The 22,491-nt window shown below is 41.5% G+C and overlaps 1 protein-coding gene across 2 annotated transcripts in view; it reads right to left on the reverse strand.

Annotated features, from left to right (window-relative positions):
- The window catches only part of LAMB3 (laminin subunit beta 3), a 65,761-nt gene extending 44,071 nt beyond the window's left edge, over positions 1-21,690 (reverse strand). The window contains exons 1-4 of one of the 2 annotated variants that reach the window (XM_056815876.1): positions 21,559-21,687; positions 20,244-20,387; positions 19,034-19,097; positions 17,991-18,145 (exon numbers count right to left, since the gene is read on the reverse strand). In XM_056815876.1, the coding sequence (XP_056671854.1) occupies positions 17,991-18,145; positions 19,034-19,058 (180 nt within the window). In that variant the 5' untranslated portion in view covers positions 19,059-19,097; positions 20,244-20,387; positions 21,559-21,687. Of the gene's footprint in view, positions 1-17,990; positions 18,146-19,033; positions 19,098-20,243; positions 20,388-21,558 lie in introns of both variants that reach the window. The other variant, XM_007481325.2, reaches the window with a different exon arrangement.
- Between the last annotated feature and the right edge of the window lie 801 nt (positions 21,691-22,491).

Genomic DNA, 22,491 nt, shown 5'->3' on the forward strand with positions numbered 1-22,491 from the left:
GATGAGTAATAGCAAGCTAAAATCCTTGGACTAGCTCACACAAATTCTATTAGTTGACTGACTGACTATTGTCTGGCTCACATTAAATGTGACTCTTATTTCATTTTATAATGGGGCAACGAGGGCAGAGTGGATAGACCTCAGGATCCAGAGTCAGGAAGATGCATCTTCCTAAGCTCAAATTTAGGCTCAGACACTTATTACCCGTGTGACCTTGGGCAAGGCACTTAACCCTCTTTGCCTCAGTTTCCTCAAATGTAAAATGAGCCAAAGAAGGAAATGTACACATAAAATTCCATTTAATTGCAGAAATGGATAAAGTATGCATGAAATGTATTTGTTAATAGCTTCTTTTTCCCTTTCTTTCTCTGGATCTCCCTTGGGCTCCATCATCTCATCCCACCACAATCAAGAGACAAGAGTATATAGGGACCCCATTTCTTTCATTTAGAAGTATAGGGACAGATAGGTAGTACAGTGGACAGAGACCTGGAGGCTTGAGGACCAGTGTTCAAATTTGACCTCCAACACTTCCTAATCAGGTAACCCTGGGCAAGTTATTTAATCAATTGCCTAGCACTTTTTCATCTTCTCTCTTAGAAATGATACTAAGACAGAAGGTATGAGTTGTTTTTTTCTTTTTTAAAAGAAGTACATGTGGTCTACTGGAAGACCCAAGTTAAAGCCTCCCTTCTGATATTATTACCAGGTGTGGAAACCTGGACAATGTACTTAACCTTTTAGGGATCTAGATAATTCTATAAGACTATAAGGTACACAGAAGGTGACAAACTGCTTAGGGAAAGGTTGCCTCCTCCTCTAGGAGTTCCCTATCCAGTGAAATGACAGATCCAAGTTCAATCTCTATCCCATGCAGCTAGGAATCAGGACTGAAGTCAGTCCGAATTTGGCCTCAGACAGTAGAGTTACGTAACCCTGAAAAAGTCACTTAACTTCTGTTTGCCTCAGTTTCCCCATATGTAAAATAGTAATAATAACACCACCTATCTCCCAGGATTGTTATGAGGCTCAAATGAGATAATAATTGTAAAGCACTTAGCACAGTGCCTGATACATAATAGGGGCTTAATAAATGTGTATTCCTTTTTTTTCAGAAGAGCAAGCAGAAATCAATTCAGTTGAGCCTCCACAACAGGACTAGTTTACGAAATGTTCTGACTCCTTCACTACTTATAATACTATCCACCATTGATATTTTCCCCTGCTAGGAGTTTAGGTCTCTCCTTTTTAGCATTGCAATTTATTTAGCATTTAGTATTTAACAATGCAATATATAGAACATTCAATTTGAAGTTGGGAAGACCCAGGTTCAACTCTCACCACTCATCATGTTAGATTTGGGATGCTGAGCAAGTCACTGTCACTTACACTCTTAGTGCCTGGATTTCCTGATCTATAAAAGAGAGGTAACAATTTCCTGCAGGGCCTACTTCAAAGGATCAATGTGTGTATATATTATTTTTCATATATATATATGGGGAGGGAGAGACAGAGAGAAAGAGAGAGAAAGAGAGAGAGAGAGAGAGAGAGAGAGAGAGAGAGAGAGAGAGAGAGAGAGAGAGAGAGAGATCTATATAGATTTACAGGACCTTACAAAAAGGAAAACACCATAGAAGCAACTATTATTATTATTACTTTATTATTCCACAACCACTTTGAAACAAAAATCAATTCCTACCAAATGGTGCATGTGTCTTCTCTATGTAATTGATGGAAAGAGACTGAGGAGTTTAAACAGTTTGGGAAAGGAAAACCAGAGCTGCTTACTTCTTCATATATTACAAAGAAATGTGATGGGGAGAAGGGAGAAGAGGAAAGATGGCATCATTTTAACTAGCTGCCATCCATACAGTTTATTCCTGATCACATTTGATCCTTGAGACAACCCTTCCAAGTAGAGAGAGCTCCTCATTATGCCTATTCAATAATAGCCAGTATATATGTATTTTTGTGTTTGTAAATATGTACGTATATATAGGTAATATGGTGACTATAAGTACAAATATAGCAGTACATGTGTATATATAGCTATATACTGTATGTAATGTATGTATTACATATACGGTATAAATATGAATATAAGTATATGCACAAGAGTATGTGTATATGTATACATACATAATGGACCATATGACTATAAACATATATAGAACACATGTGTCTATATAGCTATTGTATATATACACATACACAGGCATATATGTGAATATAAGTACATATATAACTGCATATGTATATATATAAATAGCTAGTGAATATATACACCCATATAAAATAAGAATATGAGTGCCTACATAGAGCACATACGTGTACACTTGTTTGTATACACCAAGCACACATTCCTACACACGGGTGTAGATATGCACTGTGTGTATGTGTACATGTATGTGCACGGGTATATGTTGGCAAAGCTGGCTTGCTCCGCTGTCGCGATGGAGGAGCCTCTGTTAAGCATTTCATTACTCCTCCTGCTCTGCTGGCCTGACCATCTGGCGATGAACGTTTCCCAACATGTCAGTTTCAGGGAGGGTCTGCGAAAGGGCCCCACCCAATGAAATCCCAGATCACGGGACCTGCACAGGAAGTACGTTGCCAAGAAAACCCTGCCCCCCGCTCTGACAGCCGGGTTACCAAAGAGACTTTGAAGGCCACGGCTGCTAAACATACCTGAAGCTTAAACCCCAGAGGGCAAAATTAGGAGCTGGGAGCTGTTTCCCGTTGAGATCCTAATTAGGGTCGGGAGGAAGAAGGCCTCCATCTCCCCACCCGACCCAGCCCGGAGGCGTTGGAGGAGGAGAGGGGAGCTCTCTGCGCTTTGTCCCCGCACCCCACTGCCCGTCGCCGAGCCTCCCCCCTCAGCTGCTCTCGGGTTTGGCTGCGGGCCCTGGCATCGCCCCCCTGCCAAATAGGATGCCAGAAGCTCTTGGCTTCCCTTGTGGGGGTGGGGGGAGAGAATGTCAAAATTCCCTTTTAGGAAATGAAACTGAACACAAGGGAAGAAATTCTCCAGACGTGGGCCAAAGCTGAGCAAAGTCTTGTACCCTGTGGAGGTCAGATGGCTAGCTCTCCGTTCTAGCCCCTGTCTTACTTGAGCCGAGACCCCAGCTTTGAAGCAATAAAACCCTCTGATCTTCCAACTTAATAATAATATCAATTTAACAATAGTAGCATTGATACAGCTCTTTAAAAGTTTGCAAAGCACTTTACAAATAATTCTGGAGGTAGATGCTACTATTATCCCCATTTTACATGTGAGGAAACTGAGGTAGACAAAGGGGAAGTGACTTGCCCAGGGTGGCACAGCTAGTATGTATCTGTGGCTAAATTTGGACTAATTTCAGGTCCAGCACTCTATCCTCTGTGCCCCTTAGTTGCCTAATTTAGCTAGTATGCTAAATAATGCTAGTAAGCAGGTCTGCCTTGCTTTGCCCTCTAGTGATAAACACAAAAGTATAAAATCACAGATTTAGAATGGGAAGAAATTATTTAATCCAATCCAATGTCCCCCAACCCTTTTATTTTAGAGATGAAGAAACTATGGCCTGGAGAGTTTAAGTGATGGACAGAAGTTCTCCACACCCTCAACACGGTGCCTTCACATGTCCCTGGGCAGATCCTATAACCCAAAGGCATCCCGAAGTATGTGCTGCCTTACATAGCAACAGGGATAAGAAGGGCTTACCTCAGCCTTCAGAGAGAGATCTGAGCTAACAGGCTTGGGACGGGTATTTTAAGTAGCTGCCACTGACAATTGGATAACAGGATAGAGCCCCCAAAATAGACTCACTTGGGAACACTGGTTCATGTGAACCCCAGATGCTAGTTCTCTTGGCTACCCCTCTGCCTCTGTTTCTCTTTCTGGTTGGTTTCTATTCATAGGATCATAGATTTAGAATTGGATCAGATTCAGAGGCCATCCATCCAACCCCCTCATTTTACAGAGGAGGGAGCCAAGGCCAGGAGAGTTTAAATTTGCTGAAGGTCACAGGGACAGAGGGACAGTTGTGGATCTTTTCCTGTGTACTGATCCAACACAGAGTTTTCCATAAATGTTTGCTGGATTCATTACAGAAAAATTGTGTCTGAGTACAGCTACCACTGACTTTATTATCTGTGTGCTGGCTCTCTACATGTATGTTCCTTACATGAATGTTCCTTCCTCCAGCCCTGTTTCAAAGCCTCTGAAATGGAAGCTGGCCTTCAGCATACTGCAGATGCCTCCCTTCTCTGCGGTCAGTTGGCCAGCTCTCTCTCTGGCAGGGCCAAAGGCCCTCACCCCATGCCTTTCACAGGCACATCATTATTATCGATTTCACATGCGGAGGCCCTGGGCCAGTTTGGCTCTCAGCTAGCCTCCAGCTGGAAGGGCTCTGGCTGCTCTCTCACCTAAGAGCCTTCTGGAAGCTCAGCAGGCTGGCCAGCTACCAAGCCCACAGCAGGAGAGAGGGGGATGAAAGGAGAGAGGAAAGGAAGAAAAATGGCCAATGGAGACTCAGTCTTGTCATGCTTAATGTTAAGCTCTAGGCTGGACTAGGAGAAGTTAAGGGAAGCAGCTCCTGGTCATGCTTAGCCTTGTCCCTTCCTGAAGACAAAGTAGGGAGCCAAATTACCAATAGCCTCTACCTCAGGACTCCTTAACCTCTTGTGAGTCAGACCCCTTTAGCAATCTGGTAAAATCTATGGACTCCCTTCTCAGAATAATGGTTTGTTGGCTACATTCTAATAATAAAAGGAAATGCTAAATTTTAGTTAGAGTTTAGCAAAAAGAAATACATATTTTTTTCTTTTTCTAAGTTCAGAGATTCCAGTAAAATCTACCCAAAGATATCCACAGATACCTTGGGATTTGTGGACCTCACAGTGAGAACCTCTGATCTATTCACAGAAAGGGCACTAACAATCTGACAAGTAAATCCGGATGGTAGTATCCTGAGGCTAAAAAGAAATGAGAACAGGCTTTTTAAAAGTCTAGTCCTATTAATGCATTGCTGGTGGAGTTGTGAATTGATCCAACCATTCCGGAGGGCAAGTTGGAACTATGCCCAAAGGGCACTAAAAACTGTCTGCCCTTTGATCCAGCCATAGCACTGCTGGGCTTGTACCCCAAAGAAGAAAAAAACTTGTACAAGAATATTCATAGCTGTGCTCTTTGTGGTGGCAAAAAACTGGAAAATGAGGGGATGCCCTTCCATTGGGGAATGGCTGAACTAATTGTGGTATTTGTTGGTGATGGAATAATATTGTGCACTAAGGCGTAATAACGTGGAGGAATTCCATGGAGACTGGAACGACCTCCAGGAATTGATGCAGAGTGAATGGAGCAAAGCCAGGAAAACATTGTACACAGAGACTGATACACTGTGGTACAATCGAATGTAATGGACTTCTCCATTAGTGGCAATGCAGTGATCCTGAACAACCTGGAGGGATCTACGAGAAAGAAAACTATCCACATTCAGAGGAAAAACTGTGGGAGTAGAAACACGGAAGAAAAACAACTGCTTGACTACATGGGTCAAGGGGATATGGTTGTGGATGTAGACTCTAAATGATCATCCTAGTGCAAACACCAACAACATGGAAATAGGTTTTGATCAAGGACACATGTGATACCCAGTGGAATTGCTTGTCAGCAAGGGGGGGAGGGAAAGAATATGATTCTTGATACCAAGGAAAAATGTTCTAAATTGACTAAACAAAATTTTTAAAAACTCTATATAAAAATTTTTTTAAAATAAAAGTCCAGTCCTTCTAGAATCCAAACATGAACTCCCCCTCAAGATCTCCATCTGCCCAGTGAAGAGAACCAGAGTCTTTGTAAAGATCTTTTCTGGCTCTAACATTTTACAACCTTCTATCATTTGATTTCCAACAACAGGAGTCTCGAGCACTCTCAGCAATGTGGCAAGATAATTAGTATGAAAATGAACTGATGGACCAGATCCTTTGTGGGTTTAGAAAGGGGAGAATATGGCATTTGAGGGAAGGGATGCCCTGGACAGAGTCCACACCTGCAGTATAGAATCAACATTACAGAATACCCAAGTTGCCACCATAACAAGGATAGTTCAGGATGGGCTATATGGCATTTGTACTTTTTAGGGGGGCGGGGGAGCAAAGCAGTGTTATAACACGGCACTTTCAACTTTATCTTCTTCCTTTCTAAGACAGTTAAATAGCTTAATAAGCCCTTCTCTCAACACCACCCTTCCACCCTCTGCCCTCTCAGCTCTGCTGGGGTAGTGATTAGCACTCAGACAGTTCCAGACCGGTTTTCCCCAAGGACATACAATCAGTGGGGAGTAATCTTAGAATCATAGGTCTCAGGGCAGGCAGAATTCTTCTGCCCAAAAGCTGGAAAGTCCCACCTCCCAGTCCAGACAGAGGGAAAAGGGAATCGGGAAAGAGATCTCTAATGTTTGTCTTTTAAACTTCAATGATTAAAAGGCCATATTCTCCTTGGGAAACACATAGCAATGCCTCAAGGACCTCACAGAATCATAGACATAGAGCATTCTCCTTAGAAAATATAAGATGAAGAGAATATGATAAGAGAATGATAAGAAGGCAGGAACAATTTATCATTTTGTTTTTGTATCTCTGGCACTTAGCACCATGTCAATAATTCAATGATCTAAGCAGCATTTACTGGGAACTTACAATGTGCCATTGTCCTAGCCACTGGAGATAGGAAGGGAAAAAAGGAACTAATCCACTGAATAAATGCTTATTGGATTCAATTGGATTAAAACTGGGAGGGATCTCAGAATATGAGGGAAGAAGCTGAGGATCAGAGAAATAGAATGACTTGCTTAAATAAAAAAATAGAGTAACTTCCTGGGAAGTGGCAGACTTGAACAGAGGCTCAAACCCAGACCTTCTGACTTCCTAAGTATGTTATACTAGCCATTATACCATACATTATATCAGATTCTGTCAGTGGAACCGAGAAGAATTGGAAGACCAAACAACCAAGGACCTAGAACAGCAGTCGTTGAAAAGGAAGGAACTGAAGTTGGTCCTTCAGAGGCCCTTGGTCTACATCCTGGGAAATAGAATTGGATTTGTCACCTGTGATTTTTCACCTCCCAATACTTGCCATTTTTCCTGATTTAGCACCACCACCCAGGGTTATCCTTCAAGAGTAGCACTTTTTCTCCAAAATTATTATTCACAAACCAATACTAAAACTTTACTCTTTTGTGTTCCATTTTCTGAACAACCTTTCCAAAGTGGAAGCAAATTATCTTATTAAATTAATCCTTTTTAGACAATAAAAAGACTATCTCTGTTTGTCTCAGTTTCCTCCAGTGTAAAAATGGAACAGCATCTACTTAACCAGAGTTGTGAAGCTCAAAAGAAATTATGTCTATAAAAATTAACACATTCCTGGCACATTGTTGTTATTCAGTTGTTTCAGTCATATCTAACTCTTTGTGAGCCCATTTGGGTTTTCTTGACAAAGATATTGGAGGGGTTTATCATTTCCTTTTCCAGCTCATTTTCCAGATAAGGAAACTGAGGCAAACAAGGTTGCCCAGGGTCACCCAACTATTAGGTGTCTGAAACAAGATTTGAACTCAAGAAGGCTAGTCTTCCTGACTCCAGACCCAGCATTCAATCCACTGTGCCATCTAACTCTACCCAGGACATAATAAATACTATATAAATGCTAGTTATAATAATGATGATGATGATAATACAGTGTTCCCTCACCTATCGCAGGAGTTATGTTCCAGACACCCCTGCAATAAGTGAAAATCTGTAAAGTAGCTGTGTTATATTTATTATTTTTATATATTTTAAGGTTTTATAAACCCTTCCCACTCTCCTATAAACCTTTTCCACATGCTTATTAACCTACAATCACTGAGCCAATCAGCACCCAGGATAGAGAACACGATGCTGTGGTTGGTCACCTTTCATTCCATCAGCCAATAGTGCACCTGGGTAAGTGTAACTCCCTTATACAAAATTAGATATATATATATTTTTTAAACCAAATACAGTGAAACTGGGAAAAGTGAACCACAATATATTGAGGGAGGGCTGTATAAGGTGTCCCAAAAGACAGCTTTAATAACTTGAGAAGTGTAAAAGCTACAAACTTACCAAAAAATATTTCAACATTAATTATAGAAAACTTTCAAATATTGATGTTTTTATTTTAATTCAACATAACCACTGACATGCTCTATACATTTATCTAGTCATTTTTTGGAATAGACTTGTAAAAAAATTTTTATCAGCTATTGCTGCTCAATGCCCAATAGGATTGCATTTGTAATTCTAACCTAAAAATCATCTGAAGAACAAAATTTTGATGCCTAAATATGAGTTTTGATGTGGTCTCATAAGAAATAATCCAATGAAGATAGATCGGGTGGTTGAGGTAGCCAAGCAAAAGAACTTTCTCTCTGTCATACATGTAGTACATAATGATAGGGTATCCCATCTTATTAAAAATTAATTATTATTAAAATTATTTAAAAATATTATAAAAATTAAACATCTAAATGTATTTTTCAATTTGATGAAAATAAATACAAAAGAAAAAGAATTAAACTTTCAAATGATAATTTTGTAAGTTTATTATTGTTGTTATTATTATTTTAGCATTTCTACTTCTGAAGTTATATGGACATAAAATTGCACTAAGACTTTTGAGATGTCCTGTATCCCTTTCCTATTTTTAATAAAACATTTCTGGAGAAATATAATGCCTTAAAACTAATAAATACATTTCTAATGTTAGAGACTTTAGGACATTTGGCAAGAGGTGGGAGGTAGGGGGAAATATTTTTAGACAGACTATATTCTCTGCAAGTCATTCTATAAATAACCAACTACTTGATCTATGTATAAGGTCAGCTCTGGAATGAAGATACCATCTCTGTCTAAGGAGAAGGGGAGAAAAGGGGAAGGCAGGATTAGATCAGAACTATTCTTTAAAAGTCCTTCATTGGCCCCTCTACCTGTTCCAGCTACTGCTCTCTTCTTTTCTTCCCCTAAACTGCCAAGCTTGTAGAAAAAGTTATCTATGAGCACACATTTTGAGATATAACCACATGTTGATTTGGCCACTGGGTGGCTATTGGCAAGCAGTGGTTATGTCACATAAATAAAGAAGAAAAAGAAATGGAAAGGGGTCAATGAAACTTTTTTTTAATGTATAAAGGGGCTTTTTAAAATGTTCCTTTTGTGGCCCTTCAGAAGAAACCACAATCAGGGCCATTTGGCCACTACCATGTTAAATTTAATATAAACTGTTTCACAGTTTCATATGCCCTTCATATCCTATTTTTTTGTTCTCTGTATATTAAAATTATTCATATTTATTAAGTTCATAATTTAAAAAAACAAATGATGCTTTCCCAAAACTTGGTACATGTAATGATTTCATTTCCCAACAACCTCATCCTCTGGAAATATAATTACTGTCCCAAAACACTTCTGAAACTTGTCTTTCAAAGGACACTAACAGCCTCCTACTAGCCAGATTCAATGATCTTTTTTTGTTTTTAGGCTTCATCCTACTTGACTTTCCTGTAGGATTTAATACTTTTGAACTTCCTCTTAAATATTTTCTCCTTCATTGGCTTCAAAGACTCCAAACATCCCTTTATAACCCTCTAATTCTCTAACTGTTCTCTTCTGTGTCTCATTTACTAATTCTTCATCGTTTTTCCCAAGCTCCAAAGATTCTTCAAGGTTCTGATCTTGGGCTTTTTTTTTCACTCTCTACCCATGGTAATCCCTTTTACTCCAATGACTAAAGCTATCATTTCTCCACAAATGATTCCCAAATTTTTCATTGCCATCTTTGATTTATCTTCTAAAGCTCCAGATTTACATTCCAACTTCCCTCAACACATACATAGGAACACAGTTATAAAGCTGAAAGGGGTCCAAGAGGTTATTTAGAGAGGTAGTGATTCTGCTTTTCCTTTTGATTTATCTATTTCTGTTAGTGGCCAAACCATTCTTCCAGGTTCTGATATTTTTTTTATTTAATTTTATTTTTTAAGAAACCCTTATCTTCCATCTTACATATACAGAATCAATACTGTATAATGGGACAGAGGAGTGGTAAAGGGCTAGGCAATGGGGTTAAGTGACTTGCCCAGGGTCACACAGCTAGGAAGTGTCTGATGCCAAATTTGAACCCAAGACCTCCTGTCTCTCTAGATCTGGCTCTCAATCCATTGAGCTACCCAGCTGCCCCCAAAGTTTCTCATGTTTTATAAACCTTGGCATTATATTTGAATTTTTCTTTTGTTTCTCATATCTAATCATTTGTTGACTTCTACTCAGTCTACCTCTATAATTCTACTTCATCAGATCCTTCCCCTCTTCCCCTAATCCCACTTTAACCATCTTGGTTTGGGATTTCATTTCCTCCTTGCCTAAATAACAGCAATAGGCTCCCACCAGAGTCTTCCCATCTCTGGTCCCTGTCCTCTTGAATTCATCCTTCATGATTGCACCTGAATAATATTTCCTTTAAATGGATATGGGCATGAATTCCTCTCCAAAAATCTTTTGTGGTTTCCTCTTGGTTACTAAAGAATATATAAGATTTTCTCTCTCATTCAAGACTCTTCCACCATCTCCTGCCCATCTCCCACCCTGGCCTTATTTCATATAGATAAACTATAGACAACTGACTTATTGACAGTCCCCAAATATGTCTTGTTTTCCCATTTCTATGTATTTCCTTTTCTGTATTTTATTCCTAGAATGGCCTCCCTTACCTATTCATCTGTTGGATTCCTTTTAAGTCAAGCATAAATGTCACCTCTTCCATTAAATCCTCCAGTCAGTAACAATATTTCCCTTCCTTGGACCTCTCACTTACAAATTTATGTTTTCACAAACTAATTATTTCCATGAGACTTAGTTTCCTCATCTGTGAAGTGGGGATCCTAATAATAGTCCTCCCTTCCTCCCAGGGTTGTGGTGAGGAAAATGACTTGCAGACCTTAATGGGAATCATGAGATTTCCTTTATAGAGGAAGCTCCCAGGTGAAGAAATTCCTCCTACCAATGAAAGTTCCAGGGCACTAAGGGATTGTGATTTACCCAAGGTCACACAACCTTGTCAGAGGCAAGTCTTGAGCCTGAGTCCTAGACTCCAGGATGTCTTTCTAGCCAAGATGCCAAACCTTATGTAAATGTGAGTTATTTGTTGGAAGGTTTGGTTATTTTTAAGGCAATAAGGCTCAAAAGAAAGATCATTGGGCTTTGCATCACAAGAGACCTGGGTTCAAATCTGCCTCAGACAAGTGTCATGGGACCATGTGTAAATCCCTTTGCTAGTGTGTCTCTTGGACCTTCTCAGAACTGCTGCAAGGATCACATTGGATAATGTCCATAAAGTATTTTATAAACATCAGAACACCATAGAAAAATCAGTTACTATCATTATTGTGTGTGTGTGTGTGTGTGTGTGTGTGCACGTGCGCGCCTGTGTTCTTCTATCAATGTTATCTGTATGGTTCTTAAACCTAGGAAAAAGCCTCCTTTTCACCCTAAAGATAATTATCTATGGACAGTTAATGCAGAGACATAGACAAGATTCTCTATGGACAAGAAGATGGGGATGGGTTGCCATCTGGATCTTCACCCATATTGGATATACCCAAATGGAAGCCCTCAAGGATCCATTAAAGTAATCTACAGGAGTCTCCGCCCTCTAACCCATGACTTTCCATGAAGGCTTATTTAAATGAGGTGGCACAGTGACCTGGAGTCAAAAAGACTCATCTTTCTGAGTTCAAATCTGTCCTCAAACACTTACTAGCTGTGTGATCCTGGGCAAGTCACTTTGCCCTGCTTGCCTCAGTTTCCTCATCTGTAAAATGAGCTGGAGAAGGAAATGGCAAACCATTCCAGTGTCTCTGCCATGAAAACCCCAAATGGGGGCAAGAAGAGTCAAACACAACTGAAACAAATGATCTTTTTGTTTGTTTTTATCATTCTATAGACACAAATATATTTAAATACTTCCTGTAGAACTTGGTGAATATTTGTTGAATTAAACAGAATTCTGTCCAAATTCGAGAGGAATTTGACATCCGCCTTGCAGTCAGCTCCTTTCCCAGAGATAAAGGGAAAGGACAGCTGTTTTATTTACACACCATCTAATTAGCCTGCTCAGAATCCCTGCCTCAGGCTGTCAAGGCAAATGGATAATTAAGTTCCCTTCACCACAAAGCACAGCGCTGGGGAGATAAACAGGGCATGGTTAAAGGGGTACTTTGTAGAGCAGAAATGATCTGACTAAGCTCTTGACGATCTCTTGCCCTGGTCCCCAGAGGAGGGCTGGGCATGGAGCTCAGAGCAGTCATACATATGGCAGGGGGGCCCAAGCCATAAAATCTCAGAGTGGGAAAGGCTGTGGACCCCATCAAATCCAACCTATCTCTGAATAACACCTCCCGCAGAATCCCTGGCCATCCAGTCTGATGAGTAGGAACCAATGACCTCCGAAGCTATCCCATTCCACTTTGGACTGGCTAGCTGTAATTATTAGACATGTTCCTGCAGGGCAGCTCGATGGCTCAGTGGATTGAGAGCCAGGCCCAGAGATAGGACGTCCTGGGTTCAAATGTGGACTCAGACACTTCCTAGCTGGACGGCCCTAGGTGAGTCACTTAACCCCCAATTACCTAGCCCTTACCACTTTGCCTTGGAATGTATATAAAAGGAGGAAGGAAGGAAGGAAGGAAGGAAGGAAGGAAGGAAGGAAGGAAGGAAGGAAGGAAGGAAGGAAGGAAGGAAGGAAGGAAGGAAGGAAGGAAGGAAGGAAGGAAGGAAGGAAGGAAGGAAGGAAGGAAGGAAGGAAGGAAGGAAGGAAGGAAGAAGGAAAGATATTTTCCTTATAAAAAGCAGAAATATGATTATCCACAACTTACCCTACCCATTGCTCCTAGATCTATACTCTGGGATCAAGCAGACCAAGCCTAGTCCCTCCCACATAATAGACCTTCAATTATTTGAAGGCATCTATAGGGATCCCTTTCAATTTTCTCTAGGCTGAGCAAACCCAATCCTTCAACTGACAATCTAAGAGGGGCTGACTGAGGACTGATGCACCAGATAGGATAGGTCAGACAGGATAATTAGAAATTGTCTTCCAAGAAATCTTTTTTTTTCTTTTTAATAACCTTACCTTCTCTCTCAGAGTTGATACTAAATATTGATAACAAGGCAGAAGAATGGTAAGGACTAGGTAATTGGAGTTAAGTGATTTTCCCAGGGTCACATAACTAGAAAGTACCTGACACTGAATATGAACCCTGGACCTCCTGTCTCTAAGCCCCACTCTCTGTCCACAGAACCACCTAATTATCTCTCAGAAATCTTTTTAGAATAAGCGCAGATATAGAAATAGCATATCCCTGGTGTAGCATAGAGAGGTGGTATGAAGCAAGTGGGATACAAGGTTCCATTGATCTCATCCAAATATCTGATAGAGAACTTGAATTTGCCACCATTAGAATCATTCCTTTAAATAAAAACATTTAGGCATTACCTCTAAAAGTCTCTAATTTAAAATGCACCACTATTTTGGGAAGGTGAAAAGGATTGCTTATTGAATCCAAACAATATCCCAGTGGACTCATTCTATCAGCTTAGCTAGTTATTACCTTAAAGCAAAAACATGGTCTTGCAGGGATGTAGTAAAGGATAATGAGGAGGGATTTTAAAATGGTTGAAAACAAGAATATTATTCAAGAAGGATGGATGAGGGAAGGATGCCACCCACAGCTGGTAAATCCGTGCGTCCTTAAGCTTTGAACATAGTAAACATTTAATAAATATCAGATGGGAAGGAAGGATGGAGTTGGGAAGAAAGTATATCAAAGACAAACTCATCCATCTCTGTGGCTTTAGGAAACATGCTTCAGAGTTTCCTTGCCCCTTGTGCCCTTGCAGGTAACAAGGAGAAATCAATGAACTAAGGCTGGGCACATGCCTAAGGGTTATGTTTTGTGGGAATTGTAGCTGCCTGGGTACATTGGCTTGAAAATGACTGGCCCAAACCCAGACGGCCAAGCTCCAGCTCTCAACAGCCAAGGATAGCCTAGACCCAGGAGGGTAAACGTCTTGCAACATGAACCAAGATCCACAGAGGCAGATTCTCCATTGAGATTATAGACTGAAGGGCTTTTAATGAGCATAAAAGATTTGACAGGAGAAGCAGAGGCTCAAGGAAGATGGCATACAAGTCCTAAGATTCAGAGAATTTGGAGATATGGAGAGATGCAACTCGGGGGGCCATTATCTCCCTAGAGTAGAGGCATTCCTCACACCCTAGGGTACACAGAAGCAGAGACACTTCCCTCTTTCCTTCTTGCCTAATTCTGCACATCCTCTACCGAGGAACAGGGACAGTACTACTAACACTTAGCCACTTTACACTAGGCTTGAGATAGTCTAGGTTCATTTTTTCACGCAAAAATATTGCAGAGATTTTGATTGAGGGCATATGGAAGAATCTCCAAACATTAATTTCTAGGACATCCTTATCCTATGACAGGTATCGTTCAGGACAGCCTCCTCTGCTGAACATTGACATAATACACAGTATTGGTTCTAAGACGGAAGGTAAGGGCTATAAATTTTTTTTTTAAATAACGAGTTCATGAGCCCCAGCTTAAGAACCCCTGACCTGGTCCAACTCCTTCATTTTGGAGAAAAGGAAGTCAAGACCCAGAAGAGCTAAGGGACCTGTCCAGGGTTAAAAAAAAAATAGCAGAAAAGCTAGGCATGTCTTGAGAAAGAATTAGAAAGTTAGATCTGGAAGGCATCTTAGATCAAATTGTCTGACCCTTTAGTTTTGTCAGTGAGGAAATTGAGTCTCAGAGAGAGGAAGAGTCTTCCCCTGAGTCATGAGTGGGCAATGTTTGGATCCAAGCCTAGGTCTTCTGATTCTAATTCCAGAATGCTCTTTCTACCATATACCACCTATCCCCATGTTCATTAGGGTAAATAAATCAATGTCTCTTGACCACACGAAGAGAGTTGAGATTTCATCCCCCTAGTTATAAAAGTCTAGACTTTTCTCTTGCAAATCCAGTTTGGATCCCAGGGGGCTACTTGGAGACAATGTAGGCAGAGGGCAACTTCCTTGGCTGGTTAACAGAGGCAGAGGGCAGTCTGAGTGTAAAGCAAAAGGCATCAGGCCTGCAGGAAAGAAAAGTCTATCCTTTGAGAAGAGGAGAGGAAGGGAAGGGGAAGCAAGGCAAGAATACATCACAGGCCTGAAGGAAGAGAAAAGTCCACCTTTTGAGAAGAGGAGATGAGGGGAAGGGGAAGCAAGGCAAGAATACATCACAGGGGGGCAGCTGGGTAGCACAGTGGATTGAGAACCAGTCCTAGAGACGGGAGGTCCTAGGTTCAAATCTGGCTTCAGCCACTTCCCAGCTGTGTGAGCCTGGGCAAGTCACTTGACCCCCATTGCCTAGCCCTTACCACTCTTCTGCCTTGGAGCCAATACACAGTATTGACTCCAAGACGGAAGGTAAGGGTTTAAAAAAAAAAAGAGTACATCACAGGACTGAAGGAAGAGAAAAGTCTACCTTTTGAGAAGAGGAGATGAAGGGAAGGGGAAGCAAAGCAAGAATATATCACAGCCTGAAGGAAGAGAAAAGTCTACCTTTTGAGAAGAGGAGATGAAGGGAAGGGGAAGCAAGGCAAGAATACATCACAGGACTGAAGGAAGAGAAAAGTCCACCTTTTGAGAAGAGGAGATGAAGGGAAGGGGAAGCAAGGCAAGAATATATCACAGCCTGAAGGAAGAGAAAAGTCTACCTTTTGAGAAGAGGAGATGAAGGGAAGGGGAAGCAAGGCAAGAATACATCACAGGACTGAAGGAAGAGAAAAGTCTACCTTTTGAGAAGAGGAGATGAAGGGAAGGGGAAGCAAGGCAAGAATATATCACAGCCTGAAGGAAGAGAAAAGTCCACCTTTTGAGAAGAGGAGATGAAGGGAAGGGGAAGCAAAGCAAGAATATATCACAGCCTGAAGGAAGAGAAAAGTCCACCTTTTGAGAAGAGGAGATGAAGGGAAGGGGAAGCAAGGCAAGAATATATCACAGCCTGAAGGAAGAGAAAAGTCTACCTTTTGAGAAGAGGAGATGAAGGGAAGGGGAAGCAAGGCAAGAATACATCACAGGACTGAAGGAAGAGAAAAGTCCACCTTTTGAGAAGAGGAGATGAGGGGAAGGGGAAGGGGAAGCAAGGCAAGAATACATCACAGGACTGAAGGAAGAGAAAAGTCCACCTTTTGAGAAGAGGAGATGAAGGGAAGGGGAAGCAAGGCAAGAATATATCACAGCCTGAAGGAAGAGAAAAGTCTACCTTTTGAGAAGAGGAGATGAAGGGAAGGGGAAGCAAGGCAAGAATACATCACAGGACTGAAGGAAGAGAAAAGTCTACCTTTTGAGAAGAGGAGATGAAGGGAAGGGGAAGCAAGGCAAGAATATATCACAGCCTGAAGGAAGAGAAAAGTCCACCTTTTGAGAAGAGGAGATGAAGGGAAGGGGAAGCAAAGCAAGAATATATCACAGCCTGAAGGAAGAGAAAAGTCCATATTTTGAGAAGAGGAGATGAAGGGAAGGGGAAGCAAGGCAAGAACATATCACAGCTCTGAAGGATCTTTGAGTTCTTTCTGGCTTCCAAATGGGGCAGCCAAAATAGAAGAGAAAAAGCAACAACTTCCTCGAGTCTCACACAATTCTCAGGTGGCAGTGGGAGAGCTGAAGAGGCTATTGCCTAGGAGGGAAGCAACTGATCTCCTTTGCCCAGAAAACCAGATCCATTGAATAAATTCCTTTGTCTTTATTAAGTAATCTATTCCCTAAAGAAAAAGTTTCTCTGAGAACTGCTATAGCCATCTAACTGCCTGGAGGCTTGCTCCTTTATCTATCCTTCTCCCAGCCAAGTAGGAGCTCCAAAATTGCTGGCCAAAAGGCTGAGGATGGTGTTCGTGATTAAAAATAACTAGAGAGTTCCAGAGGGCCAGGAGAAGCAATGAGGTATGTAAGCATCTATAAGGTTTGGTCTTGGAGCTGAATGGAAAAAGCCTAATAGGAATAGAGTGAAGAATACAAGATGTAGAGTCAGATGGCCCAGATCGGAATCCTGTACAGGGTCTTCAGTTTCTTCTCTGTCAAATGAGGGAGGTGGATAGGATGACCTCCCAGGTCCCTTCCAGATGTCCTCCATATCTGAATCTATGATCCTATGATTAAATGTCTTGAAGGCAGGAACTGTGTAGGAACATGTTTCGGCTTTGTCTCCCAGAAATTCAAGAAAAGCTTTGCCTAGCTCAGAGTTACAGAGCATCAGAGGACAGTTATTGTTTCATAAATGTACGTCTTAGCTCTGTCAATTAGATTGTAAGCATCCAAAGGTTAGGAACTCTTTCTCTCATTCTCCAAAATACTGGTCATATATCTAGTAGGGGCTCAAGAATTAAATGGGCAAAGTATAATGATATAAACTGGTATCATAATATGATTGTACACATTTATTCATTGTATATTATTTATGAATATGTACAGTACTATATTATGTTATGTAATAAATTATCATATGTTATAAATAATATATTTATGTCACAATAATGATTTCATTGACATAGAAAATTCCTTGATGAGTTAACTCCCTCTACCAAAGGTCAGCACTTTCTCTGCAATATGTCATCTTAAGAGAATTCTCTAAAGCAGATAAGAAGTTAAATAAGTTGCCTAGGACTACATAACCAGCAAGTGTCAGAGGCAGGACTTGAACTCACTTCTTCTGAGCTCAGGGGTTAGTTCTCTATTAACTATGCCATGATGCTTCTGGAAAGATATGGCATACATATCATATCATAGCTTAAAAGAATGGCATACTCTTCCCTCTTCTCCTCTTTGACTTCCATCTTTGAAAACCAGGGAAAATGGGTATAGAGCCTACCTCGCCATATGGGGTGCAATAGGTCTCAGGCTTCGTTATTCCACAGGTAGAAGAGGCTTTAAGGAATCGTGTCCTTCCAACCAATAGATCCCCAACAGGAGGATAGCAGGCCCCTCGAGAACAGGCCTGCTGGGCATGAAGGAGTCCTGGCAGAGCTGAAATCAGTTGGAAAAAAAAAAGTGAGTTACATGGATGCTAAGGTGAAGTACCACCAGACTCTGGACTAACCCTCCATTGTTCTAGGTTCCTCCTACATACAGGTCAGGCCAGTTGGGAGCATCTTCTGTCTATGTACCTGAGAGGCAGTAATGACTTTGGTCCAGATGCCTTTCAATAGAATGTCAATTTCATATGTTCTCAGTTGTTAACCATTTGTGCAAATAGATTCAAGAAGATCCATAGATAACCAAAAACCACAAGCAATCTAAAAATCTCTACATGGCTTTGGCATACACTAAGCCACATACATTGAATCACACCAATTCAATTGTTAACCCAATCTATTCCCAGTCCCAATCATCTAGCTTTATTCATTATCAGTAGTTCAGAATCCCTTGGATAATTCATTTCTAGAAAATTCAATGAGACCTGTAGTTTGCTCCCTTATTTGAAACAATAACCAGGGTAACTCTGCCTACTAACTATTCTCACAAATACCAAGGTAGACTTTGCAAATAAAAGTTTCTGGTCACATCAAAATAATGCAAAAGACCAGAACATAAATGGCTCTAGAACTGAGTGGTAGAGAATATGCTCTTCTGGGCACAGGAATGACCAACAAACAAGAAAGAAATGCCACTTGGGAGCCATTGAGGGAAAGTAGAGATTTATACATTTTTCCTTAGAGAGAGGACAAGGAAATTGGCCCAAATGTTCTCATTAGAAAAGTCACCAGTAAGTCACGATTCTCCATCTAAAGAGTATCAGAGCTGATACTCATATCCTGATCCTGGAACTTCATTCATTGGCCATCCACTCTGCCCAGTCACCCTATCCATCACTTCTGGAAAGCCCACACAAAAAAGGGAAAAGGTAGTACTTACCCATCAACATAAGGAGTGGCCACATCTTCTACTAATGGGGAGATCCCCAAGGGATGCAACTCACCTGGGAGAGAATGAGGTAGTGTGAGTCAAATCTCAGGAAACCCCCAAGATGAAACAACCCCTTCCCTCTAACTTCCAGACTCAAATCTCACCAGAAGGCAGCTGGACCCTACAGGACTCTAATTTAGAATCAAGTGTACTTTAGCCAGTACCTGAAATAATCTGGCAGATAGAACCCTAAACTAGGGGACGGTCTTCGAGTGCCAGTTTTGCTCTTTACTTAACATATGATCAAGGAGACATCATTTTCCTCTCTGGATATCAATTACTCCACTTATAAGATAATCTTCCCTATCCAGGTATTGAGTGAGACCTAAAGTTTTCTCCCTTGTTTGAAACAAAAAACAAAGTAATTCTATCTATACTCCAACTAATAATACTAAGGAAGACCTTATAAAGATTAGTGACACTCAAATGGTAGGCTTTAAAAATTGAGTATTGTTCTTCCCTGGAAGCCCATCCTGCCATTAGTTACTTGAACATGATGCCAGGATGGGACCAGACAAATGGACTGGGTCCTAGATCTAATCTAGGTCTAAGATCATCTCTCTTCCTCTATCTGTAAGGTTTGGAGCTCTATAGAAAAGATGAAGAAGGAAAAAAAAGTGGGGAATTCCAAAGGATTGTTACCATTCTGATGAAAGGAAACTGAAAGTTTTTTGTAGGGGCCCCTGAGAAGTCAGCCTCCTCTGTCTATGAGTACTAACTCCTCGGGCTCCAAGTTTGAGGCCAACAAGAGGATGGACAGAAGTCATAGGATAGAATAGGCAAGGGAAAGAGACTTTAGAGATCATCTGGTATAATATGTAAAGTCTTTGGAAACTTCAAAATAGCTATTATTATTATTTTACAGATAAGGGAACTGAGGCACACAGATAAGATAAAGTAGCAGTTGGTTGTAGATAGTCCCTCTCATTCCTACAGTCCTAGGTTAAATGTTTGGTCACGGGGGGCTCACAGCTTTTAAAATAGGATTTTTTTAATTTTAAAATAGGAATGAAGATTTTTTTATGCACTCTCCATGAGTCAATTGGAATTCTGCATCTCAAAATATCCTAGCTATGGGGTAGGGGATACATGAGTAGAAATGGGGGAATGGGGGAGGGAGAATAGGGAAAATAGGGAAGAGGATGATAAAGCCTCTTACCTTAGAGTAGAGGGCTTGAATGCTGGAAGTTGTTATAATTCTGCTACCTGCCCAGTTCAATAGCACTATGTTCAAATCCAGCTTTGCCCCTTATTAGCTATGTGTCCTTGAGCAAGTTCTTTCCATGAGCCTCAGTTTCTTCTTCTATAAAATGAAAGTTGTACCAAATCAAAATCATCAGGTCCTATCTAGCTCTAACAATTTATAAAATGCCTAGGCATCACTTAGAGTATACGAATGCCCCTAGAGTTTATAATAGTTATAGATGGGACTTTAGATATCAAAAGGTCCATTTGACAGCTGAAGAAACTGAGACCCAGAGAGAGGTGTCTAAAGCTACAGAAAGAGTAAGCATCAGAATGGGGACTGGAACCTAGGTCCTCTAATTCTAGCTATGGAGCCCCTACTCTTACTTATCTCTGAGAAAGGATTCCTTTTGTGAGAGGGGAGAAGGTTTCAGGTGGCACCATTTATAGAGTTCTGGGCTTAGAGTCAAGAAGACTCATCTTCCTGTGTTAAAATCTGACCTCAGACATTTACTAGGTGGTTGATCCTGAGCAAGTCACTTTAATTCTATTTCTCTCAGTTTCCTCATCTGTAAAATAAGCTGGAGAAGGAAATGGAAAACCACTCCAGTATCTTTGCTAAGAAAACCTCCAATGGGATCATGAAGACTCAGACACAACTGAAGAGCAATAACAATAAGAGAGATTGCAGGTGGGATGCCCTCTAATGCCAACTGCTCCTGGCATCTTGAAGTTATCATAGCCCTGAAAGGGATAGTATAGATTCTCTACCCCCATTCCTTTGCCCTCCCCATTATGATGATGAAGAAACTATAATGAAGAGAAGTGAAATAATTTGTCTAAGGTTGCCCAGCTAGAACCGGAATCCAGACCTCGTAAGTGCCAGTCTCTTGCTCTTTCCATATCAGTCTAATCTGAAAACCCCCCAAAAAGTCTGAAAATCCCCCCCAGACCAAAGCAGGCATTTTGAGAGTCAATGAGAAAAGCTTCAGGGCTCCCCTAGCTCATTCCACCTCTTCTTGATGCCGTATCTCAAACCCAGAGCCTGGGTCATGTCAAAAGCTACCGAGAACCTTCTTGGGTCTGAAAAGAAACTCTGGTGATGTTGGGACCCCAGACATTTGATCTGAGTTTGGAAGCAAGTCTCATCAGGTGAGTTCCCTTAGGCAGGAACCCAAGTGGAAGGACCGGCCCCTGGCGTGAGGCCAGGTGGGCAGAGGGTGAGGAGGGAGAGGAGGAACAGAAAGGGCTTTCTTGCCCAGAGGGGCTGAGGAGGTCCGATCACGTACCTCATGCGCTGTGCTTCTGGCTCTCCTGGCCTTCTCGTGGGTCACTGGCCTGCCCCGCTCCCAGGGGGTCTCTCCTGGCTTTTAAACATCAGCCTCACCTCTGGAGAGTCCCGAACTGGGTGGAACCCACGGCAGGGAGTGTCTCAGGAATCTGTCAGCTGGCACGCCCATCTGTAGCCAGAACCCGCTGCCAGGACAGGACCAGACAAGTGGGGTGGGTGCCGGAGGCCGCCCAACAAGCCTGGAGGCGCCCATTTCCCTGCTTGCTGTATCCCACCCCCCAAGGGGGGCAGGAAGGGTTGCAGGAGCTACCCACGTCAACCTGAAGCCCCGGAACTGACTTTGGTAGATAAAGGGGGAAAGGGTATCTTTACCAAGGAGAGGCTGTGCCACCCAACCATGGTCCAAGCTCAACAAATAGCCAGACTAGGGATGTAAAGATCAGGCCTTGGCCACTTCGTGATTCACCACTTGCTCAGCAAGGCTGAAAAGGAGACATGGCCTAAAGCAGAAACTTCCTTGCACTTCCCTGTCTGGTTTTATTTGATTTCATTAGATTTTATTTTATTGAATGAACAAAAAAAATCGATTTTTTGTTCCTCCCAGCTGTCCTACACCCAAAATAATTTTATTTAAATCTTTAAAATTTTCAAAAAATTAAAAAAAAAAAACCTTTTGTAGTTGCATACCCAGAGTCAGCTCACTCCCCACCCCTCATGAGCACAAAAGACTGCACAGTCTCTGTAAAGCCCCTGAGGATCTGGGAGGTCTGAGGGGGATTTTTAAGGGTAGAAACAGAAAAGTAAGCAAGAATTTAAAAAAAAAAAATCAACAGGGTGAATCTAAATGCTTCCCCTCGGGCTCCCTCTGTGAGGCTGGCACAGAGCCCATGGGCAGGGAGCTCAGGGTGATTCACTCCTCCAGCTCCAGGGA

The sequence above is a fragment of the Monodelphis domestica genome, chromosome 2 (assembly GCF_027887165.1).
Source record: "Monodelphis domestica isolate mMonDom1 chromosome 2, mMonDom1.pri, whole genome shotgun sequence".
Classification (NCBI taxonomy): domain Eukaryota; kingdom Metazoa; phylum Chordata; class Mammalia; order Didelphimorphia; family Didelphidae; genus Monodelphis; species Monodelphis domestica.